The sequence below is a fragment of the Cololabis saira genome, chromosome 2, assembly GCF_033807715.1.
Source record: "Cololabis saira isolate AMF1-May2022 chromosome 2, fColSai1.1, whole genome shotgun sequence".
Classification (NCBI taxonomy): domain Eukaryota; kingdom Metazoa; phylum Chordata; class Actinopteri; order Beloniformes; family Belonidae; genus Cololabis; species Cololabis saira.
The window spans coordinates 26,679,524-26,690,858 of record NC_084588.1 but is presented as its reverse complement, the minus strand read 5'-3'; the positions used below and the strand labels follow the sequence as shown (position 1 = coordinate 26,690,858).

The following is an 11,335-nucleotide window of genomic DNA, read 5'->3' as shown; positions in this document are numbered from 1 at the left end:
CATAGAGATAACTTCTCATTTCAACTAACTGGACCAGCCGTTCCTCATCCGTGACTGTTTCCTACAGTGCTTTCAACCGGCTTTCAACGCGAGCGACAGGAAGAAAATAGAAGCAGGGCGTTCGACAAATGTTCAGCTCAAAACGGCGCCGCCCAGCGCACCTTGTCGCGCCGCCTTGGCTGCGCTGCGTCGCTGCGGCCAGTTTGGACAGTCCAATAGAAAATAAAGCAATGGAATTGATTTTGTCGCTGACGCTCACTCGCATCGCATGAAGTTAGGACACGGTAACTCCGCCGGTCGGAGCTTCCGCCATTTTTTCGTAGCGGTGCATCGCGTCATTCAGGCAGCCAATCAGCACAGTGTCTCATTATCATAGCCTCCCCGCCCACTCAGAATCCCTCATAGATAATGAGGTTAGAGAATGGGAAGATAAAGACATGGTTTAGAGGCTGAATTTCTAATTTATTTAGCAAAAACAATCAAAACCTTGTTTTTAAGACATTCAAGGCCTGTTTAAAATAGGGATTAGATGCCATAATACAGGGGTCACCAATCCTGGTCCTCTAGGGCCGGTGTCCTGCATGTTTTACATGTTTCGCTGCTTCATTGCACCGTGATAAAATTGACTGTGTCGTTAAGAGAATTGTGCAGACCTCAATGACAAGCTGTTTACGATGATTAATTAGAATCAGGTGTGTTAAAGCAGAGACAACTCTAAAACATGCAGAACACCGGCCCTCGAGGACCAGGATTGGTGACCCCTGCATAATAGGTCCCCTTTAAATTGAATTTACCACGAATGAAGTTTTGCAATATATATTCAAATTTTCCGACCTTCACATGTATATTATGACATCAATAAATAAGCGCATAATATGTGTCTGTATTGGTTCAATACGGAACGCAACTTTTAATTCCCAATTACGGAACAATTCCGTATTTCAAGGGACGGGGTGGCAAGCCTACACTGGGTACAGGTGTCGTGCCAAAAAGTGATTGCCAGCCAGAATCTGATTTCTCCCCTGAAAATGGGTATTTTTACCTGTCAAAAATTGATTGAAGGCCAAATACAGTTAATGAAAGGTTGTTTCTACCTAAATATGATTTGATCTCGTTCTTGAGCTTCATAATATAAACACTAGAGCTCAAAGGATTGCTTTTAACTCTTTTAAAGGACCATTACAACACAAAATAGGCATTTTCACCTGCCAAAAATTGATTGAAGGCCAAATACAGTTAATGAAAAGTTGTTTCTGTCAGTAGGCGATGCAATGTGCTGATTGGCTCTCCAGGAACGCTTTGAAACCCGTGCCAAAGATCGCTGATTGGCTCTTAGTTTTGGTACTTCAAAACACTGCCATAACTCGTAGTTGTAAAAAAAAAGTTTCGTAGCTTTTGTAAAAAAGTTTGTAGCTTTGTAAAAAGTTTGTATGTTTTGTAAAAACGTTTGTAGCTTTGTATCTACAAATATTTTTTTGCAAGTGCAAATATTTTTTTCACACGCACAAAATATTTCTACACGTACAAATATTTTTTGCAAGTACAAATATTTTTTGCACACGCACAAAATATTTCTACAAGTACAAATATTGTTTTCAAGTACAAATATTTTTTGCACACGTACAAAACATTTCTACACGTACAAATATTTTTTGCAAGTACAAATATTTTTTGCAAGTACAAATATTTTTTGCAAGTACAAATATTTTTCTTACACGCACAAAATATTTCTACAAGTACAAATATTTTTTGCAAGTACAAATATTTTTTGCACACGCACAAAATATTTATACAAGTACAAATATTTTTTGCAAGTACAAATATTTTTTGCAAGTACAAATATTTTTTGCACACGCACAAAATATTTCTACAAGTACAAATATTTTTTGCAAGTACAAATATTTTTCTCACACGCTCAAAATATTTCTACAAGTACAAATATTTTTTGCAAGTACAAATATTTTTTGCACACGCACAAAATATTTCTACAAGTACAAAGTTTATTTACAGATACAAAATATTTATGGCATTAATTTGAGCCCATAGACGGGGTGGCGAGCCTACACTGGGTACCGGGGCTCAAGCCTGAATTATGGTTCCGCGTTAAATCGACGGCGTAGCCTACGCCGTAGGGTGCGCGTCGACGCGTACCCTACGCCGTAGGCTCTGCGTTGATGTAACGCGGAACCATAAATCCTCCTCCAGACACTCCCTCCTCCTCCTCCTCCTCCTCCTCAGCATCACCTCACGTGTGCTGCTCCGTCCATCAGCCCTGCTCGTGACGGCTCTGGTCCACAGGTGATATCTATTATCTCCCCTCTTATGCGCTCAGGTGTCGCGTCCGTCCACTGGTCGTCCTTCTTCCAGTGAGCTCCGTGTTTAGTCGCGGGCTTGGGTGAGCTGTGGTCGGCAGAGATTATTATGAGTGGTCGTTGAGCATGGCGGACAGTCATCTGGAGTACCGCTACCTGGAGGGCGAGCCCGGGGGACAGCCTTACACCGAGGACCCGGTGAGTGCGTGTGTCTGCGGGGATCCCGTCACGTTTATCTGCACCAGGATTGTCGGATGAACACATTATGTGCACACAGCACTCCGTTAACGAGGTTTGAGGCTTGGGTTCAGCAGCTAAAGCTGCTAGCCGGCTACATGCATGCATGCTGACACGTGTGTCTGATTAAATGCATCTGGAGTCCACAACGGGTTTATTATTATACGTCGTTTTGCATAGCCGTAGCACATTAATACACCCTGAAAACCCCCTTAAGTTACACTGACATTATGGTCAGCATTATGATTGCACATAAATATCAAAGCTGTTGCATATGTGCACCCTGTTTCAGGCAATAGTACGTGTGTTATTGGATATACAGATGAAACAATGAACGGCTTGAGGTAACGATGTTAAAAAGCTGGTCTAATCAGTACTTGAGTTGAAAAAAAAAATCAGGGGGGATGGTGGATTTTATCATATGAGGACAGATAATTTGTGCTGATTACAAATAATATAATATATTACAAATAATAGCAGTGACCAAAACACCTGCAGAAATACTGCAGGAATGACATAGCAGCAGTTAAATGCAGCCTTCTGTAAGCTTTAAATATCCACTGGGCTTACATCAAATACATCAAAACACAAAAATAAAAAACAGTTTTCTGAACTTATCAATATGCCTCTGTCCTTCACAGGATAAGTAAAATGAATCACTGCAAAAACTCAAAATCTTAACAAGAATATGTGTCCTATTTCTAGTTAAAATGTCTCATTTTAGTAAAAAAAATCTCATTACACTTAAAACAAGACTCATCACTGGAAAAAACAACAATTTTCAACTGTTTCAAGTAGATTTTCACTTGAAATAAGTAGAAAAATCTGTCAGGTGAACAAGATTTTTTTTTTGCTTGTAATAAGAAGAAAAATCTTGTCCCACTGGTAGATTTTCCTACTTATTTCAAGTGAAAATTTACTTGAAACAGGTGAAAATGGTCAAATAAGTTATTTTTCTGGTGTTATTTTTCTGGTGATGACTCTAAATGTTGAAATAGCAGTAAAACCTCATTCATTGATGAAATGACATAAGGGATGGAAAGGCGGGATGGCAGTTTTACAGGGGGGATGATTTGGACCGTTTGTATTTCAGGGGGGGATGCCATCCCCCCTCATCCTCCCTCAACTCCAGTACTGGGTCTAATGCAGACAGATAAGGATTTTAATGTCACAAATGTTAGGTGACTGCCTACCATGGTCAATATGTGTAATTGTTTTTATGGATGGATTTTTGTTTTGTTCACTTTATTTCTGCTCAAGTAATTCTGCATGGACCAGACAAATCTGGTATATAGATTAAAGAGCCCAGATACATCTTAAAATCACAATTACCTTGGCGGGCCTCTAGGGGGCACTGCGATAGGATTTATGTATAGCAGTGAGTCTGGTCTATTTTTTTAAAATCTATTTTCAGAAGGTGGATGTGGCTTAAAGGCATTATTTGGCTTGTATTGATGAAAGTTGGGCTGTCTTTTAAACTGCATACTGTGTATTCTAGTATACAGGGCATGTAATGCATACACAAAAACAATTGTATTAATAGGAAGCCACCCAGGTACTTCTTTCATGCTGCAGGTTGTACAGCCCACTTTGCATATTATTCCATAATGCCATTGCTGCAGTAAAAACTAAGTTAGAGGAGGGATGTGACCAGCTTCTGTTCGTGCCCCAAAACTGTGGGGTCTTTTGTTTTAGGTTGGTATACTGTGTGCTAACTACTACACTGGATTCTGGAGCTGTTTTCTATGTTTGCGTCATTAGGAGCTGATGGCCATCAAGGCCAGGGTTCAAGAGCTGGAGATGGAAGAAGAGGCAGAAAGACTGAAGGAAGAAGAGGATGAAAGATGTGATTTAGAGGAGATGCAGCTCCTGGCCAGCAGCCCACAGCCAGGTGAGAGGGCTAACATGTCTTTGTTTGCCATTTTTTTTTTTGTCCTACATCAGTGTGCAGCTAAATAAATACTGATTAATCTGTCAGGAAGCCCTCAACATCATAATTTTCTTTTAGCCAGGTGTGTAGTATTGCAGCTTCCAGGCAGGTGAGGTAATCACACTCTTGCCATCTGGCTAACACCTGTGACACTGGAATGTGGTCATAACAGTTGTTCGTGTGTGTGTCATCACTGCCCAGTGAGCCCCAGAGAACCAGAAGTGTCCTCCTTTTGTGCCTTGAGCAATTTTTCTGCCTCTCTGCATCTCTTCATCCGTTCCTCCCTTTTCGGTTTCAACAGAAACGTGGTCTATACTGTATCAGAGGGCAGCCACATTTCTATAGCTGTCAATAGATATTGCAAAATACAATGTTGTGTTCATTATTTGATTTCAGTGAAACCTAGTGTGTCGTTCTTTATATATTGTGTATGAACAAGCTTTGTTTTTTTTTTTTTTCTCCCATCACAGGACCTTTCTACAATATGACTCCTGAGGAGAGGATAGAAGCAGACAACAGATCAGTCTATGTGGGAAATGTAAGGCGTGTTTCTCTTGTAATATCTCGTATGTTAACAATTCTTTTCTGACAGACAGTTGAACAATTCCCAGGTAGACTATGGAGCTACTGCAGATGAGCTGGAGATCCATTTCAATGGCTGTGGTCCTGTCAACAGAGTAACCATCCTGTGTGACAGGTTTTCTGGTCACCCCAAGGGGTGAGTGTACAGCTTGGCTACCTGTCACTATTTGACCATTGCATGCAGCTGTAGATAGCCCCGGTTAATGTTTTCTTTTCTCCCTTTGCAGCTTTGCTTATATCGAGTTCTCTGATCAAAGCTCTGTGCAGAGTGCCATTGGTCTACATGAGACATTGTTCAGAGGAAGAGTCCTCAAGGTGACTGTGCTGCATGATTGTCTTAAAAGGTTCCCATAGTAGTTTACTACTTTAGTCAAACGTTAACAGGCTTGTTGATCTAAATACAGCATTTTAGTCTTGAGCAGTATTATACTTAGTTTATTTCTAGGCCTGTGTTGAAAAAAATCGATTCTCATATTAATTCCTAAAAATCGATTTGTATGTCTAAGGTTCGATTTTTTTTTTTTTTTTTTTTTATTTATTTTTTTATTTAAAAGAATTTTTATATTTTTTTCCCCATTATTATATTTTTGCCTGGTGAACTTTAATCCCAGTAGTCTTGAAAACTCCTGAACTAAATGAACTTTTCTTTAGAGAAAATGCTGGACATTTCAGCTTAAATTTCTAAATGTTATATTAGTTCAATGAAGTTCATATTATCTATATTTACTATAGCTTGTTTGTTTTCTCTGTTATCGGACACGGTTTGTCATGAAATACCTGAAAAATGCCGGGTGCTTCATGGCAAGCTGTGTGTCTGGTGACAGAATAAATCAGACAAGCTAAAATAATTTGTTTACTGCTTGAGCTGTTGCAATTTCTTTTTTTGCACTTTAAATGGATATTGAAATGCCTATTTGAGTTATTTATTTCTTAGTTATTTCACAATAATTATTGTGAAATTATTATTTCAATAGTTATTTTACAGTCATATAATCCAGGCAACACTAACCCAAATCAATATCGAATCAAATGGTGATAATCGATGCTGAATCGGAATCGAATCGATTCTTGACATTTGAATCGATACCCAGCTCTATTTATTTCATATAAAACTGTTACGAAATTTAGTTTTTGATATATTTAAAAAAAAAATCTTACTGGACTATAGAAAGCTATGGACAACTCTTGTGTATTAAAGAGCTTAATTTAGCAGTTTGAACTAGGCGTCAATACAACTGATGTGAAGCTGAACAAAAGCATAAAGGAATAATTTTTTTTTGTATTCTTGCAGAAACCACCCATTTATATAAAATGGTGTAATATACTAGCTTCTATGTCTTGCAGACATAATTTTCTGTGGGTGTTTGTTTGATTTGGACAAGTGTAGGGCGTGTGTGCGCTATACAGATCTGGTAAGGATCAATTGACGAGACTGTTGCCTGACATTAAGCACCTCTTCTGAAAATTCATCACTACCACTATTCGAACTGAGACTTGCAGTTTGGGGAGGAGAAAACTAAACAAAAAGCAATTCAAAAATGTATTTTGAAAATGTTTACTGTATGTAGCCAGACCTTTGCTTATTCTTGAATAACAGCTTTTTGTAAAAGTATACTTCTTGCAGTTTGGTTGGAAGACCATTTAACAACCCCCACCGCCCCGCTTCTCTCTCTTGTATGTGGTGATTGTAGCATCCTTTCATCAGGTCACATGACTGCATTTTTGAGTATCGGTGTGGCCACATTGAAATCTACTTTCTGTGGTTTGACATAGCACTGTTTCAGAGGTCTACTGTGGCCTGCCTGCTGTGACAGAACATTTTTATCAAAGATCTTATACCGATCAGTGTCTATCCCTGAACTTGGCAATAAGTTGCGGAAGCACCTTGGTGAATGATACTGCGACAACTCAGCTCAGTTATTACACAAGAGGGTCTTATTACTTTTGTAGATGGCTTTGGTAAATCCTGTGCTTATGACTCAAAACAAGCTTTGGCAAAAAATGCCATATGAAAACTAAAGTTGGTAGTATTTTAAATCATTCTTAAACTGTAAACATTTTATTCAGGTTTGAGTGGAACTGTAATGGACATGGTTTTTTTTTTTCCCCAGGTAATGCCAAAGAGGACCAACATGCCAGGAATCAGCACCACTGACAGGGGAGGCCACAGAGGAGGTCACTCCAGAGGCAGAGGCCGAGGCCGTGGTTACCGCCCTCCCAGATACCAAAACAGCTTTCGGGGCAGATTCCGGTACCAGTCAGCGAGACCCCAACACCAATCACCTCACCCTTACTATGGAGGACAGTCAGTAGGGAAGAGACAGTGGGGACACGTGGACTACCATGAACAAACACAGAAACGTCACCCATGTCTTCTACTCATCACACCACCATCAGAGGAGTTGGGGGTTGGGTCAAGTGGACAGCACTACCCACAGCGTTAGCACTACCCAGAGTTCATGCCGTTAAGGATGTGATGATTTTAAACCACACATGCTTTCAGGCATTTGAAAGCAGACTGGATCCCAGGTGTTTCATTATAAGCATATGTTGCTGTGAATGCATGGGACAATGTTCAAATTGTCATGCAGTTGAATCTGTTTTTACAAGTTGATGGGAATGTTTTGTCATTGGCTGTAATATATAACCCCCCCCCCCACCCCCCCCCCCCCCCCCCTTATGTGTAACTTATACGTTCTTTGCTATGTGAATAAATAAAACAATTCAAAACTCCATTTATAGTCAAATCCCACAAGTAATGTTTTAACAAGTTTAATCAGAAGTTTACATATCAAGAATCAAAGTATTTAAACAATAATTATATACAATGGGTGTAGAGAGTCAGAAAGGTGTTAGCCATTTTGTACCATCATTCCAGTCACGATCCCATTGAAGGCCCTGAAGAAGAGGATACATGTTAAACCTTTTAAAGTCCTTAAACTATTGAAGTTAAGTGTATCTTAATTTTTCAAACTTACTTGGACTGAATGGGGTCCCCTGGATTGTGGAATGGGTTGCACATTACATCAGTAAAAGAGTTGTGCAACTTTCTGAACATCTGGAAGACCAAAAACATTTCAATTTACATGGAACCACAATCTTTTATATAAGGCTGTGCAATTGAACTAGTTATACTTTTGTCACCAACTACTCGCCAAAAAAAATGTATTCATGAAAAATGTGTTCTGCCACACATTGTGCTCTGACTGATTTGTGCATTAAGGTGTAGATCCCATCTGGCCATTGAGTGATCATTTTTGTGTAATAGTTATTTGATACCCAGGCAACTATGGTGTTTCTGGCCATAAATGTTTGAGATTTGAGCAGCTCTACCAGCATTTTTGCTGTTGGCCTGAATCGTTTTTTATTTGGTCTGCAATGTTATTCAATCCTAATTTCAGTGGATATTTTGACTAGCTTCAAAAAATCAATGGATAATCATTTAAATAGTTATGACTTCAATGTTGAATAAAAAAAGTTTTTCTCTTCTCCATAACCCTTTAGCAGACCTAAATGAACAACTTAAAATAAGTTGAACCCAGTAAAGTTTCAATTAGATTTGTGAAATAACTCATTTAGAGAAGAATTCAATAATACAGTGAGGGGACTATGTTAATGAAATATACATGACAATTCTCAAAAGGTGAAAAAAAAACAGGAACACCTAAATGAGGACCTGATTTAACGATGAATAATTTAGCTAACTGACATGGTTCAGGATGATTTCAAATGGCATTACAAGTCAACTCATTTGGTTTGTAAATGTTGAGACACTTGAAAGAATCAACTTACACTTCTTATTTCATTGTCTCGCAGTGATGTATTTGATGAATCCACAACAATCACAAATTTCACCTTGGAGTTGGTTACATACCCATATCTGTTTTTTTTTTTCAGTCAAGGATCTTGAAATGATAAGACTGAGGTTTTATACAACATGGCCACTCAAAGCACTTTGTCGGATGTCAAGATACAATCTAGCCTTTATTATAGAAAGAATACTTAAAGGGGACCTATTATGAAAAACACGTTTTTTCTAACATATATAAAGTGGTCTCCCCTCAGCCTGCCAACTCAGAGAAGGAGGAAAGCAACCAAATTCTGCAGTGTCTGTACAGCCGCCTGGATGAGCCGTCCAGTGTGATGTGACTTCTATGAGCCGTTCAGATTCTGCGCATTTTCGTTACGTAACCAAAATGCACACCATGCCTACAACTATAAAACCGTGTAACTGCATGCGAGCGTCCGACTATCGCATCGCACTGCGTGACATCAGACGCTCTCTGTCCATCTCCCTCCAGCCAGCTGCCACTTTATTGAGGTTTTTGTAGTCAAATGAGGAGGTATCATAGAGATAACTTCTCATTTCAACTAACTGGATCAGCCGTTCCTCATCCATGACTGTTTCCTACAGCGCTTCCAACCGGCTTTCAACGCGAGCGACAGGAAGAAAATAGAAGCAGGGCGTTCGACAAATGTTCAGCTCAAAACGGCGCGCCGCTTCACGCTGCGTCGCTTGCAGCCAGTTAGGACAGTCCAATAGAAATGAAGCAATGGAATTGATTTTGTCGCTGGCGCTTGCTCGTATCGCATGCAGTTAGGACACGGTGTAACTCCGCCGGCCGGAGCTTCCGCCATTTTTTCGTAGTGGTGTATCGCTTCATTCAGGCAGCCAATCAGCACAGTGCCTCATTATTAGGGGTGTGCAAACAAGGGTACCTCATGATTCGATTCGATTTCGATTATTGGAGCTTCGATTCTTCGATTATAACGATTGTCGATTCGATTTTATTATTGGTGCCACGATTCTTCGATTGTGATTTTTAATGCTTTTTTCCATACAAGATTGATTTTGTCTTCATCTGTGGCTACATTTGTAAATAAATAGCCAATCAATAAACTCAGTTCCTCTAACAACACTCATTAAGTAAATAACAAGTTTTTTTGAACATTTGACATGTATTTTTCAAAGACACAAAATAATTTATTTTATGACTATGTAAACATTTGCTCTTTGACTTACTTAACTTTGACCAGGGAAAGCTGCACTTGCATGAGAGCCCCCTCTATTGGCAGAAAACACTGAAAACGGTCAAGCCCTGGATTTAATGAGTTCATTAATTCAAGTAAACAAGATATGTACTTCCATCAAATGTATTTAGTGTAAACATATCTGCCATATTTCAAGTGAACAATAAGAAATGTGCATTCTTGAAAATGAAATGATTCAGCAGCTTATTCAGTCTGGAATCTGGATAGGATAACTTAAAAAAAAAACATTTTTTTTATTTTTTATTAATCGATTCCAAATCGTCACGTGACGCATCGCGATGCATCGACACATCGATGGATTGCACCCACCTCTACAAATTGTCATAGCCTCCCCGCCCACTCAGAATCCCGCATAGAGAAGGAGGTTAGAGAATGGGATGATAAAGACATTCCTCAGAGGCTGAATTTCTAATTTATTTAGCAAAAACAATAAAAACCTTGTTTTTAAGACATCCAAGGCCTGTTTAAAATAGGTATTAGATGCCATAAGAGGTCCCCTTTAATTGAAAGGTCTCCTGTAATTTGAGCTGTCCTTGCCCTTAACTGATCAGAGATGTAAGGATACACTTTATAGTCCTCGGTGGGGTAGAGCAGACCCAGGTACAGCTCTCTCTGGTCGCCCAGGGACTTGCCCACGGCGGAGATCTTCTCCTCCACCACGTCCAGGGAGGTGTGCACTGTGTAGTGAAACTTTAGCTCATTCTGGGTGGGCACGCTGCGGATGTACAGCGGGTAGTTCTGAGAAAACACACACACGAACACAGACGGACACCTGTCAACAATTCTTTTAAAAGACCTGCTAAAATCTCCAGAAGAAATGTGGAAAATGCTGACAGCTGGCAGGATGAAATGAGGCTAATGTTACAACCTGGTGGAAATGTATCTCTCAAATACAGAAAGCTGACATTTGGCAAGATCGGTTAGATACATTAGTAGAACCTCCTTATAATCCTGAAAAAAATGATTTTTAAAGATACCTGACACGTTTTAACAGTAAATGATTACCTCTTTAGCAATGACTGCTATGCACACCGCCATGTTAGTCCTCCGCTAGGTCATGTGACAGGTGGCGTTCAAGGCGATGGGAAATATAAACATCACATAGAGATTCATTGAATATTTGTTCATATATTGATCATTTTTAGGGCGCATTTTTCACAAAATATAGTCAATAAACAAAGTAATTATTTATCTATAGTTATCACTAAATGGCTCCTCCGAC

The 11,335-nt window shown here is 39.4% G+C and overlaps 2 protein-coding genes across 2 annotated transcripts; one reads left to right on the top strand and one right to left on the bottom strand.

The window, feature by feature from the left end:
* Window positions 1–2,228: 2,228 nt before the first annotated feature.
* On the top strand, window positions 2,229–7,722 carry pabpn1l (PABPN1 like, cytoplasmic). Its single transcript, XM_061710087.1, has 6 exons — window positions 2,229–2,510; window positions 4,311–4,440; window positions 4,950–5,017; window positions 5,091–5,197; window positions 5,289–5,376; window positions 7,173–7,722. The coding sequence occupies exons 1-6, from the start codon at window positions 2,439–2,441 to the stop codon at window positions 7,503–7,505; spliced, it is 798 nt and encodes a 265-aa protein (XP_061566071.1). The 5' UTR covers window positions 2,229–2,438; the 3' UTR covers window positions 7,506–7,722.
* A 95-nt stretch (window positions 7,723–7,817) lies between these two features.
* trappc2l (trafficking protein particle complex subunit 2L) lies at window positions 7,818–11,231 on the bottom strand. The gene is made up of 5 exons (XM_061741924.1): window positions 11,119–11,231; window positions 10,679–10,851; window positions 8,854–8,941; window positions 8,040–8,119; window positions 7,818–7,959 (listed from the first exon to the last, which is right to left on the bottom strand). Exons 1-5 carry the CDS (start codon window positions 11,149–11,151, stop codon window positions 7,914–7,916), a joined length of 420 nt encoding a protein of 139 aa, XP_061597908.1. The 5' UTR covers window positions 11,152–11,231; the 3' UTR covers window positions 7,818–7,913.
* Window positions 11,232–11,335: the final 104 nt, after the last annotated feature.